The sequence below is a fragment of the Platalea leucorodia genome (genome assembly GCF_965183815.1).
Source record: "Platalea leucorodia genome assembly, chromosome: Z".
Taxonomy (NCBI): domain Eukaryota; kingdom Metazoa; phylum Chordata; class Aves; order Pelecaniformes; family Threskiornithidae; genus Platalea; species Platalea leucorodia.
Window position 1 is genome coordinate 52443823 of NC_138858.1, and position 15587 is coordinate 52459409.

The 15587-nt window shown below is 35.9% G+C and overlaps 1 protein-coding gene across 1 annotated transcript in view; it reads left to right on the plus strand.

Annotated features, from left to right (window-relative positions):
• FBN2 (fibrillin 2) overlaps positions 1 to 15587 on the plus strand; it is a gene marked incomplete at both ends in the record, with an annotated part of 178819 nt that overhangs the window by 124266 nt on the left and 38966 nt on the right. Inside the window, 7 exons of the mRNA XM_082335529.1 lie at positions 97 to 222; positions 4237 to 4362; positions 5432 to 5554; positions 7015 to 7137; positions 8813 to 8938; positions 11501 to 11623; positions 12007 to 12129. Of these exons, the coding sequence (XP_082191655.1) occupies positions 97 to 222; positions 4237 to 4362; positions 5432 to 5554; positions 7015 to 7137; positions 8813 to 8938; positions 11501 to 11623; positions 12007 to 12129 (870 nt within the window). The remainder of the gene's footprint in view (positions 1 to 96; positions 223 to 4236; positions 4363 to 5431; positions 5555 to 7014; positions 7138 to 8812; positions 8939 to 11500; positions 11624 to 12006; positions 12130 to 15587) is intronic.

Sequence of the window (15587 nt, forward strand, 5' to 3'; positions counted from 1 at the left end):
CCAGCGTCGTATCTTTCAGCAAATATGAACATGGTATTCCTTTAGGTGATCTGTACCAGAGTGACAGAATTATTATCTACCGTTTTTATTTCCCAGATATTGATGAATGTGAAAACAATCCAGATATCTGTGATGGTGGGCAATGCACTAATATTCCAGGGGAATATCGCTGTCTCTGTTATGATGGATTTATGGCTTCTATGGACATGAAAACTTGTATTGGTAAGTAGCTGTATGCACCAAATATAATGCAAGTCTAAAAATTCTGCGGCTAATGTTTTAGGATGTTCTGCTGAATCCTTGAAAGTGGGTATTGAAACTATGTATATTATAAAAAAAAAAAACCCAAACCTGTAGATCTTTCTTGCCTACAAATGTAGATGTCAGGTAGGGTAGAAGAACATTTGCAATGTCCACAAAGATGAATCGAATCACATAGTTCCAAAAATAGGAGTGATTTAATTGTAATGATATGGTTCCTCTAAAACATCTCTGTTGAGAATAGATTATTTGAGTGCCCCAGCATTTTCTTCTGTCTCTTGTGTTTTAGTTTATCCCCTCAGCTACAGAAAGTTATCATGAGTAATTATAAAGAAAATTAAAATAAAAGTATGTCCTCAAATTAACCTAACCTCTTTAGTTTATCTTGGTGTTTATATGAAGTTCTTACCTTTTACATTTAATATAAAGTTTCATATGTTTCATATTTTAAGGTGGTTTTGGCTATACTAATAACATCTTTTTGTATTTTGTGAGCATTTGTCAAACAAACCTTCACCTTGCATGTGTGGACACTCACACAGACACACACTGGGGAGAAACTACTTACACGTAATGCTGAGCAAAGTTGACCTAAGCTGATTTTGTCTCCTTTTTTCCATAGTTAGAGTTGAATTTAAGATTGTCTTTTCACCTTCACTTTTATCTTATTCCAGGTTCTTGTTTTCAGTTTTGCGCACATACTCCATGGTTATGCAACCAACTTGAAAGTTCAGAACTGATCTCTTCAATAATGTTTCCGTATTAGCCATGTTAGTAGCGTAAAATCAGTATACTTCTTTTCATTTTATATACAACTGCTCTTAAATGTTCTTCTTTAGGAAAACAGTATCTGATATTAAGTTTAGAAACCTACAGTGAGAAAGTGTGAATTTCTGCCATGTGTGTAATTGCTTTCCTTGTTAACAGAATCATCCAGTTTGTCAAAAGGCCTTTGGGGTAACTACAGTTTCTTACTGGACCTAACACTACTTTCAACAAAGTACTTGATTTTTTTTCAGCAGAAATATATGCAATATCTTGTATTTCTTTGACAGTATGTGAAATTAGATGATCTTTGCCATTTAACTAGTGTAAAATTGGAGCTATTTGAATAAAGTCAAAAGGTTGCCATAGGTGTAACTCATAATAAGACTATGTTTTAACTAGAAGTTTTTAACCAGATCTTTGATTATAAACTATTTAGCTTTGAAATGAGGTAAATTCTGGAATAATGGCAAAGCCTTGTATTATAGTTGAAAACCTACACTGAAGATTTAGCATGCAGTATAAGAATCTAAAACACAGTTCAGGTACAAACTACATTATTCTTTAGGAGAGTTTTTCTTTCTAATGGAAAGTTTTCATCATATATCCAACGTGCAGTGAAATTGGGAAGAAGAGGGAGACATCAAAAGCAAACTTACCTGTCTCTCGAAACTTCAGTCTGCATCAAGGCAGCAAGTGCTGAGCAGTCACGTTGAGGTGTCTGGGAAGGGAGTCTGGCACAAGAGCACACCTACAGTCCTGATGCCCTGTTTTTCCTTGTGACTATTGTTTTTTTATGGTTGTGGGAAAACTTTTCTGGTTGTGGCTTATCACTTGTTCATTCTGCAAGAGTCTTTCCCCACTCCACCTGAAGTTTGACTTCTCCTTGAATGTTACCTTTGTGGTGGCTTTGTGTCTTTCTATGTGCCAGAGAGAGCTCTAACTTTTGGAAGCATTTATTCTCAAGGGCATGCTCTTAGTGTCTCTGCTCTTTACCCTCTCCCAAATTGGCTTTCAACAACACCATTAGGACAATAGTTATTGACCTCTTCTTTCATTCCTACTTAACCTCAGCTTTGATTGACATTTTAATTTTTCTTCCTCTCTTGAAATGTTTTGAAGTTTCTTTCAGCTTCTTTCACAATCAGTGGGACTTTGTTTCTTGTCAGCAAGGAATTCGCCCCGCGACGCACACATACATGCTTGAGATCATTAATAAAAATTATTTCCTAGCTACCCATTTTCTAATGGCATAGCAGAATGATAGATATAGGTCTGTACTAAAAAGCTGCCAATTATCCATAGTCATTCTCCAAAACCTAAATGGAAGGCTGTGCCAGAGCTACTCATAGCCTCCAAGAGGAGGAGTTTGAAGTTTCCTTGTGGTGTTAAGAGTTCCCTGTTCGATATACTTCATAGTTCAGGCTCTTCCAGTGAGATTTTGGAAGAAGCAGGTTAATTCTTACGTTCCAGGGGTGTCTCAGCAAGCAGAACTACAAAGGTAAGTCAGCAGCTTCTGCAGCTGAGGAGACTTAGAGCATGGCAGCTTTCCTTTGCCTTGCAGTGTGACAACTGAATATACTAGGGAAATAAAGGTTTCTGTAATGACAGTATTTAGAAGACTGAAGAAATCAGCCCTGTTTTAAAATACAAGCCTAACTTTTACTAAATTCATTTAATAACAACACATTGGCCAATGGTCAGTTCTTACACAATATTGATCATTATCACTGCAGATACAAAACTGTTAGATTTTAACAATCACATTCTAAATAATATGCAAGTACACAATACCACAGAGCTGTTACAGGTAGTTGCATTGACTGGCTTCCAGCCCCTGGCATTGCTTAGTCAGAAAGGTCAAGGTTATTGGGCTTGAGTGCTTGTCTACAAGAAAAGCTGGAACTGAAGTGGGTCTGTCTCCTTTCTTCTCCAATTTTCCATGCTTATGTTTTTATGCTATTGGCCCCTTCTCCCCCCAAAAAGAGTCCGTTTTACTCATTGTAGGGCTTATCTTGTTTTCTTGTCTTACTAGTAATACTTCTGGTGTACCAGTGAGGTTTTCTTGCGCATCTGCAGTCCCTTGTGCTTATATCGTTCTTTGTCTGGCAACTTTTATGACTTTGATGTGTCCTAGATGCAGCTACGCACGTGTTTCTTTGTCCTTTTGGCAGCCTCCTTGCTCACATCCTTATGCAAAACTGTGTCTGGCTATGCCAACACAGTATTACACAATACTTATATGCTATTTCTAGTTAGACTGTTTTAGCATGCTTATATTGGGGTTTAAGGCAAGCTAATATTAATTATATCCCAATTAATACACTTTCAATTTACATGTCATGTGGGCCTCTGCTTTGGCTGCATTACAGGACATCTTACTTCACTCAAAATGACAACTACAAATACCAGAAATGCCTTTTCGTCCACAGTACAATGACTCTCTTCAATGTCATAGTATAATACTGTTAGTTAATATCATTTCAAGGGACAAATGGAAATATTGAACAAGGTATTTTAAAAGCTCTTGGACCATATGGCCCCTCTTCAGTATGACACAGAACACTCATATAAAACTCCTCAGTTACCTGCTTGACAGGTGCCCAATTCTAGTTTGTTCTTATACCAGTTTCATTGTTTCATTAGACTTTTTGTCCTTCCTAAGTTTAATTCTTATTAAAAAAAGTGATCGAGTTTACTTTATTATTTTTTATAATTTTGACAAATGCTATTCAGAGGTATCAACACACTTGTATATATCATTATTCAGTTTTAAATAGTGATCAAGACGTGAAAATTGAAACCTCTAGATAATATCAGTACAGGAAAAGTAATCAATTTACTGTATAAATTCTTCTTTGGAAGAAAATTATAGCTATATTATGATCAAGAACATGTTTTTAAAAATGCTTTAAACTGGTCCTTGTAAGAAGTAATTGACTTCATAGTCCAGTAATTAGCATTCTAAACAAATTAGAAAACACTGTAGTATTTGGACTACACATTCATCCTTACTTGTTTCTAGGCAATTGAAAGAATACAGAATGGAACATCTGAAATATATTATGATGAAGATAAATGCCACATGTTGTAGGGGTGGACCATGCTTCTGATGATATTTTCACCTGAATAAAAGTATTCCAAAAAGACAAAGTATGCTGTCAAATGATAGTAACGGTCAACTAATAGCGAATTTATGTGCACTTGCAGATGTGAATGAATGTGATTTGAATTCCAACATCTGTATGTTTGGAGAGTGTGAAAATACTAAAGGTTCCTTCATTTGTCACTGTCAGCTAGGATATTCAGTCAAGAAAGGAACCACTGGATGTACAGGTAAAGCAAATTTCCAGCATATATGTCATGGTGTGCACATATCTTGGTAGACTTTCAAGTGAAATAAATGTACAAGTGTTCACACGCAAGGGAGAGATTGATATCTCTACATAGTAGTAAATATAAGAGAAAATATTTTACATTTGTCAGCACATATCCAGAGTCTGAAAAGGTACATTCCTTGACCAGTATCAATATCATATGCGGGGCCTGTTAAATAACTGTAATTTTAAAGGCAGAGCTTTCATCAATATAGATTGGGGAAATATCTGTGGTATGAAACTTAGCTTGGGTGGACACAGCTGCATTTGTATTAGAAGTATTTTATCAGTACTCATTTGTCATACATACTTAAAGTATGAACTCACCTGTCAACTAAAGCTGCAGGAGATGACCCTGTAGTCTAAGAACAGGACAAAAGGGAAAAAACAATAAAAGAATGAAAAAAAGTGGTGATGTAAGAGGGAAAATATATGCCATCCTTCAACCCATGCTCACAAATTTTACAGAATCATCGTCAGCCAGTTTCAAACTCTATGAGTTCCTGTGATAGTTACGCAGTACCTTGTCTTCTGCAAGCTGGGTCCACTGCATTCAGGAAGCTAAGTTAATCCAAAATTATTATTCTGGGAAAGCTGACAGAATGTATCCTATAATTTGGTCTTCAAGAATTTCTTCTATAATTACTAAAATCTTAGACTAATCGTTCTTATAACTGAAGTGTGCCTGTGCACCCAAAGGTCTCATCCCATTTTTAGACATACAGAGATCACCATATTTAATATGTCTGGAAAATAGCTTTAATTTCAAACTGAAAAGCAGTTGCAGGAAAGTAGATGAATTTTGTCATGTTTACAAACAAACAACAAAATGAAAATACAGTTGTCACTATTTTTTATGCATGTATAATATGAAGTAACTTGCTTGAATTACTCCATAGTCTTGAACACTTGTTTTTTAAAGGACTGCAAACCTGCACAGTGTAAATAAGCAACATGTGAAAGGAACATAATTTGTAATATTCTGGTGCTCCTGATGTAAATGCTAATAACTTATTTTGTGCTTGTAGATGTGGATGAGTGTGAAATTGGTGCTCACAACTGTGACATGCATGCCTCATGTGTCAATGTACCAGGAAGTTTTAAATGTAGTTGCAGAGAAGGATGGGTTGGAAATGGCATTAAATGTATTGGTAAGTATACAGAAAAAAAAGCTTTTCTCTTTTTCCTTTTTTCTTTTTTTTTTCCCCACAATGAAATCATCTAATGTTACTGTGTGATTACTCCATTAGAAACAAAGTAGTATTCTTCTGTATGCTGCACTCTGTGGATAGATGGGTATGCAAGATTCTTACATTTCAGGAGTTTGGTTTTCTGCAAAAAAACCTGTTTTTTTCTCAGAAGTCTGTCTGTGTAACATCTTACTGAATTAGCTATGTATCTTACAAAGTTTACATACAACTGCTAGAATGTGCACAATAAAAAAAAAAATCAGTCAAAAATAAAATAGAATTAGTTTTGTGATTTCTTGCCAGTAAGTTATTATTTCTGTTACTTAATACCATTTTTTGTAAATGTCCTGTAGTATATCTAGTTCATAGGCCCTAATATAAAGCAGATTGGACTTGAGGTATGGGAAACTTGATTCTACTTTTGCTGGGCTGCTAGAGTAGCATCATGTTCCCTTGCCTTCATTTTTTAGTTTGGTGTGTAAAAGATTGTAATATTTACCTTTTTTTCAGAACATTTTAGGATCTATGGGAGAGGAGCTTCATTTAAGAATTAGACTTTATTGGTGTAATATGTGAAAGAAAAAGTACCGTATTACGAGATTTTACTGCAGGCCTGATTTTCTAAGCTTTTTAATCCATAACTGAGAAAAAGGGGAAGGCCACCTGGTCTTCATAATTATCATTTAATTAAAAATATATAAGGTTCTACTAAGTAAATGAAAAGTTCCATTTGAAGGAGAAAACTTTAAAAAGTTTTTCTGGCGGCATCCTCGTAGTTAGAATAGCTCCTGGGTATAGAGTGTTCTTCCAGGAGACCACTCTGCAGACGAGTGAGAAAGGACTGCCGGCTACCCCGTAGCACTAGCTAGGATGACTTATATGTCATGGACCCATATGGCCATTCACATCAAACATGCCTTTGAGAGGAAGAAAAGACTCTTCTTTTTTCTTTCTCTATTTCCTTTTTTTTTTTTTCCCATCCAAGTTGACATCCAAGTAAATAAGAAAGTTTGCATTAACTTTCATGGGGTTACATTGTTGTCACATTCTTCTATTACTTGAGAAGAGTCTCCAAATGTATGGCAGATTTCCACCTCACTATATTTCTTTGGTTTATTGTTTTTTTAACTCATTTTGAATTCAGGTTCTTTAACAGGATATTAACATTCAAGTAACAAGTCAGCTGAATTCCAACAGTTGCTTGGAAACATTTTACTCAATCCCATACATTTTAATTTAAAGGAAGAAATATTAAAATGAAATCACTACAGATTAACCCTGTATCTTCTAATGAGAACTTTCTGTATTTCTGGAGACAGAAATCATCTTTGCAGTTGTGCTTGTTAGCTTGACAGTTAATTGTAAGCCAAGTATACTAACTGCTGTGTTAATGCTTGCACTCTTTTGCCCCTGATTTGCAGATCTCGATGAATGCTCCAATGGGACCCACCAGTGCAGTGTAAACGCTCAGTGTGTGAACGCCCCAGGGTCATACCGCTGTGCCTGTGCGGAGGGATTCACTGGGGATGGATTTGCTTGTTCTGGTAAGAAGTTTCTGTGAAAGCTGACTTGTCACTGGTTGTTTCTGTTGTATGGAAGCTTTGCAAATTGTGCAAGATTATAAGTGCAAGCCCAAAGTGCAAGGTAATAAATGTAAAAATGTCTTTTAAGATCATTATTCTTCTCATCTGCTGAAGAAGTGCTAACAAAGGCATTATCCTTTTGATTTGTGTGCCAGATTGGACCCACTGGGCCCATTTGTTGGGTGTTGGGTGAAGTTCCTCTCTACTTCTTCCTCCTCCTCTTCCTCCTCTTCGTGCCAATTTTTTTAAATGTGCATGTGCTGCTTGCAGCAGCAGGCTCTAGTCAAGAACACAAAACACCAGCTCTCTGTTATGGTTCCTGTCTTGTAGACCAGGTGTGTCTTTGGCAGGGAAGGCATCATCTGTTTTCTCTTCACTATGTTAGTTGAACAGGATTTAATCATTAACATAGGACTTTTTAAAAAGCAAAACAAATTACAGTTGCAAAATGTTGCCCATGATCTCTGCATTTAAATTTGTTGGTAAATGCTCACTATTAAGAATGAACATTGTTTAGCCCACAGCAAGTGATTTAAAATAAACTGACATGTAAAGGAGTATATAAAGTGTAAAGATTTTATATTAAACATTAATGGCCCAGTATTGAGTTACTATGGTTTTTATCGCTTATAGAGTGGTGATGCAACAAGATCTCTGCTCTTGACTTCTAACATGACTTGCATGTGGTCAGCAAATTTGAAGGTTTGAAAGAATGCATCCTAATGATAGTAAAATACCTAGAAACTAATGTGAATGCATTCATTATTAGCTAACTGGCTAATTTTAAATCAAAATTAATTTATGTCTTAACAAGACAGTCTTCTGATTAGTAGTGTAAGTTTTTTTATTTCAGAATAAGGATCTTTAAATATTATTTGTTTATGTGTTTCAAGTCTGTGGTTAACGAACAAGAACTTTCATCCCTAGTATTAACACACTGTGTTTCAGGTGTTCTGTTTTTTAAAAATCAGATAGGATACTAGGTATTGACGAATAAAATGAAGAAAGTATATTGAAAATTTTTTTGGACAATCATAAGCATATCTGACAAAATTATGAGTCCTTATGATGACTGCAATGGTGAATGCCTTCCTTTGTCATTGTGCTCTTTTATAGCTCTAAAAAAACCGCCACTTTTGGGGCATACTGGAAGAATCTCCAGTAGTGTGCAAATGGTAGTTGAAATGCTGATAATTCTCAAAGAATATTTTCTAAAATGCATCTGAAAAAAATTTTCTATGTATGATTCACTTAAGAAAATTTGAATGTGTTCTATGTCAAAGTAACATAGCAATATACACCAGGAGAGAAAGTTTTGACTTTGTAAGCAAAGTATTCCTCTTATTTGTCAAACTTAATAGTACTGAATCTGAAAACCTTGCATTATTAAAAAAAAATTAAATCTGTTAATGAAAAACAAGGACTAAGGAATAATGGCAGGGTAAAAGGAGTAATTTTGGAAATTACATTATGTTTGCTTTTCTGCATTCTTTCGATTTACTTCACCTTCAGGTGTAAATGTTTTGTTTTATATCAACAATACTCAACAGCACTATTATTTTGAATGTTAGGATAATATTATTTGTATTTTTCTAGTGAAGCATGTTGTTTCAAAGAAGTTTTATGTCTCCCACAGATGTTGATGAGTGTGCAGAAAATGTTAATCTGTGTGAAAATGGACAGTGTTTGAATGTCCCTGGTGCCTATCGCTGCGAGTGTGAGATGGGATTCACTCCTGCCTCGGACAGCAAGTCATGCCAAGGTAAGCCACTAGTACTTCAAGTTCATTTTCTGAGTTTGGATTGGCTGCTATACAGCAAGAAGTGCTGGAAGGATCTCAACCTGGAAGCAGAATATTCAACACATGCTTCACGTATAGGTAATTTCTTCAAGCAAGGATTATTTTGCAGTGTGAATTATGTTGAAGGGAGCTTTCATCTTTTTATGAAGTTTTCCTGGCCTTGGTCCAAAAATCCCAGAGTAGAGGTTTGGCTCAGTAATTCTGTTTTTTTAGCTATTTCTCTTCTTTTTGTCACTAGTGAATAGTGTGTGCAAAGTCCTGTGTTCATCACTGTTTATTATTTAGTGTGTTTACATAGGAGACACAAACTGCATTAAATGACCTCATTTTAAAATAAATGTTTTCAGGAAAATTGAAGTAGGCAAATCACTGCTATATTTGGCAAGTTTGTAACACTCAGTCAGATGCATACTGGAGATTTTTTATCATCACCCTTTCACTCTCAATATTCCACCAGATCATCTGAAGTGCAAAAGGAATTATCTTTCTAGTCCAGTTCAGCTTCTATCCCCTGTCATTTTCTTATGTCTTTTTTTTTGTTTAATATAAGAGAAGTGTATATTAGATAAAGTCTTTTTAGCTCTTGCTCCAAAGCTTTTAACTTATCTCATATTTAATGGCGGAAACCTCATAATGTCTTAGGAAATTAGAATTCTTGATGAGACATTAAAGACAGATTCCAAAATGTAGTCTCTAAAATTCAGTCCAGAACTAGGCATGTTCAAACATTCAGGTGTACATGTATGAATCAGAATTCTATCTGTAGAAAAATTGCAGATGCTTCTGAAAAATTAGCTATGCAACTGTTTTCGTCAGATCTGTTAATAATTACAAAGTATTGTCAATCATCTTTACTGAAGTTCTCAGTGCAGCTCAGTTAGTTAGTCATATTATAGTCATGCTGATGTTCTAATGAAAATCCCCAAAGAGATATCTGAAAGCATTTCATAGATTAAATTGTGCTGTTGAAAAACTAAAAGGTCTGGGTGCTGAATTCTTAGAAGAAGTTATCTTTTTTTTTTAAATGGATATATTAATTTGTCTTATGATAAGGTGACACTTTGGCTGATTTCTGCAATCAAGGGACAAAATGCAAAGCCTGGATTTAGTACAATAATTCTAATACAAATAATTCATCCAACTTCTTCAGAAATCCCTTGAGATGTCAGTACATTAGCTTCTCAATGATACAGTCTTTTCCGTAACTCTATAAAGCTTCATCTGAACACAGGTTATGTTCATGACCCGATTTGGAGGTCATTCCAAGGTACTTAGAAACCTTCCTTTAATTCCCAGTTTAAATTTACTCAGGACTGTTGGATATTAGGCATTTATCTTAAATTTAATTTTCCTTTAAAAATTTTTCTCTGTCCCCCCCTCAAAAGTTACCCCTTCTCATATGTTCCTATAAAGAGCCATTATATGACTTCTCAAGCTTTGGCTAAGGCAAGCAAGCCAAGTTCAAAATAGATATTTCATGGCTCTAATCATTTCAATATCCCTTTTTTACACCTTGTCCAATTTTAGTTCATCACTCTTGAACAGAGAACTGTACACAGAATTTCAAATGAAGATTTGGCTGTGTATTCTAAAATCGTATTAATGCTTTCCACTTGCCTGTCTCTGCTAAAAATAGCTCACTAGTACATGCTAGACTTGCATTAGCCTTTTGCATAGCTGATTTATTTTGGCAACTTAGAAGACTTGCTATCAGACAGTACGTGCAGGGTTTTTTTCCCTCCTATCTTACTTACGTTCAACTCGGAAGTCCTTTATAGTTTGTGTCTAAAACCATAACTTCGCATTCTGTGCTGTTAATATTTAACTCCTTTTCTAGCACTGTAGTTGACAAAATCATCTACTTTTCTGTCAGTGTCTTTCAACTTTATTTCATCTTCAATTTACATGAGCACACAGGCAGTCCTTTACATGCATTTTAGCTCACCTATGTGTAGTTACTGTGTAACTGGTTTAACGTGGGCTTGAGAAAATCATAGATAATTCTTACTTCCTATATTCCTTTTCCCTCTATTCTTTCTCCAAGGAGGTGTAAGTATCTGTCAATGCCTACTCCCTCTCTTTCTTCTTAGTATACTTATTTTTCCTGAGAATGGTATTTTGAAAATCTTCCTTGCTGTTAGTAAGCAATATTGCAGACTGTGAGCTAGGAAATGACTGACACCTTTGTGTCGTGTTACTTCGTTCTGTTCAATGCACATTTTGAAAGGAACTTACTGGCTTTTTGACTTAGCTTTCATTTTGAGTCCTGACCAGTCAGTTTTGCTATTTTTACTTCACACTATGTAAAACAGGAATAAGTAACAAGCAGCTTAACAGAGAACACCTCACAAATCCCTAGCTGTAGCATTCTACAGAAAACGAAAAGTGATTACTCAGTGTTGCTTTTTTAAATGTTTTTTTTAAGTTTCATGTGTCTTCGTTTGCTTTTAGTAGAACAACACGCTATTGTAATACTCATATGGCAATGATATGTAACTTTCTGTTCTTAATATATTTCTTCAGATATTGATGAATGCTCCTTCCAGAACATATGTGTATTTGGTACCTGTAATAATCTACCAGGAATGTTTCATTGTATCTGTGATGATGGCTATGAACTAGATCGAACTGGGGGAAACTGTACAGGTACATCTCTTCTCTTCAGAAATATGTCAAGACTTGCTTTTTTTTTTAATTGCACCAAGTTAATTTAAAGATGAGTTCACAAAACATGCATTGTATTCTCTTACAACAACGAGAGTGCGTTTTTCCACACTAAACAAGCAATGTGTAGAATTGCATGCTTTGGAGTTGGTTTAAGAATGGAACAAAAAGAATAGCTCCTTAAATATGCAGCTGTACAAAGGTTATTCCTAAATGTTTGATGAATTATTAGTAGTTCTTCTGTTCAATTTCAGCTAAAATTCACTTGCATTTGTAATTTTCTTGCCCACTTTGTCTTATAAAATAAAGTTATTCTTCTTTTCTGTCCAGTGAGCAGATTTACAAATGTAAACTTCCTATTTTAGATATCGATGAATGTGCCGATCCCATTAATTGTGTTAATGGTCTTTGTGTAAATACTCCCGGAAGATATGAGTGTAATTGCCCTCCAGACTTCCAGCTGAATCCTACTGGAGTGGGTTGTGTGGGTAAGTAAAAGCTACCTGAAGTATTACTTCAGAAATCACAGCCAACGTGACTGTTTTGATGCAAATGAGGGTAGCAAGATACAAAAATTATACTTCCACGTGCTGCGTATCCTGTTACATAGTTATCTAGAGATGGAGTTAACTATTTTAACTGATTAGTGGTGTTTATAGTTTCTTTAAAATACACCTTTTTAAAATTTGTCGAAACATACATTATCTGCATTTCCGTTCTCCTGACAGTCAACAATTCTCATTTAAAAAACTGAATTTTTTAATCCTAGATATGTCTTGGGACTGATTTATGTGTTTAGCTTAAGTCTAAACTGGAATTAAATCTGGTTGTGGTACCCATTTGGCTGGAAACAAACTAAAAGACATGTTTCACTGTAGTTTACATAACTCTCTGGCTTACACAGACTTAAAGTGAATTTTCATTACTTTTCTCCCTTGCTACATGATATAGGACTGTCAAGTGATCAGAGTTATACTACAGCCTAGGGAAGTTTTGGGGAAGGGGTGGGGTGGGGTGAGAGAGGGGCTAAAGTTCAGCCATAAGGATTTGTGTGTGATCCTGGGAAAGTCTTCTAACTTTTTATTTGGAAAACAGCCTTTTTATTTTATTACCTTGGGAAGACTCAAATTCTCCTGAATTGGTAGTTAGAACTTCATCCATTTTCTAAATGTTTATAATACTACTACAGTGTGGTGGCAAATAAATATATTCTCAGCAAATAATTTCTAAAGAAATGCAATTTCCTTCAGAACAAATTTGATTGCTCATCTTTTCCATGTTTCTGCATTTGCTGCCTATCAATATTCTCTGTTGCTTCTCTGGATGCTAGAAACCAGTCCTGTTTGAGACCTTTGGATGTCCACAGTCTTGACAAATTTATTCTAAAACTAAGCTGAGATTTTTAAAGATGAAGTGAATTTATGTAATCCATTCCCATTGAATTGGAAACCTGTGTTTCTGTCTCCCATAGACTCTTGTGACAATTCCTGCCTTAATACTTTTATTCTGAAGTTGCAGTCTGACTTAAGCTTTTAGCTTTGCCTCATCTGAAGATTCAGTTGAAGCAATGAAATCCTGCCTTTTTGGTGCCCGTCTGCAGCATGTAACTACTAAGATCCCCATTCTTTCCTACAACCAGATGGTGTGTATGATCAGCCCTGCAAGCTCTGAATTATGGCCAAAGAATTTAAGTGATCTCTGAAGAAGTTTATGAGAACAAATTATCCTACTGCGAGCTGACTTGTGTTTGCTAAAAAATGGGAGTTTGAGTTGGCACTCTACTTTGGGACCAGTTGTCCCAAAGACATTTTTGGCAGGGATCCAATGTTTCCTCAAGGAAGCCTACACAGTGGAAGGGAACCTACTCGAGGGTAAATCTAGCAGCTGTAGAGTCCCAAATGAGAGAGCAAGCCCTCCCTCTCTGCAGAAAAAACATTAACTAAGAAAGTGGTAAAAAGCTATTTGACCCTTCCTTATTTCTGTCCTGAGGAAATACTATCAGGGCTGTCCCTCTCTCTGGTACAAAGAATCTTTTCCTTTCCCTTGCGTAAAAAGCATTTTTAGTTTCTCAACGACTGATTGTACAGAAAAGAGACTCCCAAGTCTTAACCCCCTGAGCAAACATGGGTTTTTTGGTTGGATTTTGGGTTTTTTTCAAATTCAGTTTTAGACAGTGGCAGAACTGGAATCCACTTACCTATCTCTGGGAGGAGCTGCAAACCTCGGGTGTACACTTTCCATCTCCTACAGCCTAATTCTATGACAAAGTGCAAAAAAACACTCCGTGAACATTCAGCTTTTGTTTTTGACAGGGGCAAGCAAAGCCTCTGCTTCCCATGAAATATCATCAGAGTAAGATAATAGATATAAAGCCCTAATCCATTAATGAAATGACACTTTAGTGCCTGTTTTTTTAGAAGCCCTTGAAGAGATGGGGCACCATGTGCAACTAAAAACATACTAGTTATAGTATTTTATACTATTATAGGCATTGTTAGGTTTTGAACTTCTTTTCTTTCACCAGCAGTTCTCATTTGTAATATTTCCAGAAGGTTAAATGATTTTGCATGAGAAGTGGAAACAGAGGGAGTTGCCATTCCAGTGCAGCTATACTGGTTTTGGTTCTAGATTTGATGTGCTTTGGGTATGTCTGCTTTACTGTATTACGCAGTCCAGAGAGGGAAGAACTGAAGTTCACTTTGTTTGTGATCCTTTGTAGTCTCAGGACTGCAATTCCAAATTTCAACTTCACTTGCAATGATGTTTGTGTCACTGGCACATGGTAAAACATTACCCAGTTTTCACTCTAAGCTTGTAGTCATTTGGAAAAAAAAAACAAAAAACACAGAGGCTAGTAGATCTCACCAAGAAAGAGGAGAGATTCTTGCTTCTGCAATGCACAAGTTGTGCTGAAAAACATTCCAGAAACTTCTTGTCAAAGGACAACAGCTTCTGGTTCTCTTCAGTAGCACTATCTCTTGCACACTTGAGCAAAACAGGCAGAGGAATTTAAATTCCAGTTCCTTTCAGAAGAAACAGAAATATTATCCTTGGCCAAGAGGAACATGGTGCTGTGTCAAGACAGTTCATGTGAAGAGTAAACCGAAACCTAAAACTCTTGATAGACTTCAGTATTGATATTCTGCCAGAGAATTCCAGGTTCTGCCTTCATTCCAAAGTCTATCATCTCCTATTGTTCTTAATGGGCCTGAGGTCTTGGGCTGAAGCTGTCTTCCAAAATGGTCATTGTTTTTCACTTTTCCCAAGAAGAATGAAGCCAAATCTCTTCTTGGCTTCTCTTAAAAAGGCAGATGTCTCGTGCTATCATGAATGGAGAGAAGCGTGCAGTTCCTCTGAGACCAGGAGGAGATGGGTATTCTCAGAATAACCACGTTTGGATTGTTTCAGCTCAAGTCCACAATAAGAAGAACAGGATGTGCCCTTTTAAAAAGGCAGTTCATTTTACTCTCTTCTAACATTGTCTTAACAAAAAAAAAAAAAAAAGGACTTCCACTCTAAAATATGCTGATCAGTGATCTCGGGTAAATCTTGCCTCTAGGGAGATAAAGATAGCCTGCTTGAAGTTTCTTCTCTTTCTATCAGAGGCTCAGAGGTACAGAATGCATATGCCTCTGCCACTCAATTCTTAACTGAGTATTTTAGCTTTATAACAGTGTGTATTTATGGTGAGATACTGAAATTCATTGCAGAATATGTGGCGCCCAGGAACACCCTACTTTTTCACAATCTCTGCTACAGTATGCTCTTAAAACTGTGCAGAAAGATTCACCCAAACTTGCCTATTAATGCTTAAATGTGAATAAACTTAAATCCTTTGGAAAGCTTGAAAGTTTTGTCTTGATCGGTGTTAAGACCCTTTAAGAAAATATTCAGTCTGAAAATTAATGCGAAGTTGTGTTTTTGTATTATACATATTTAACTAACT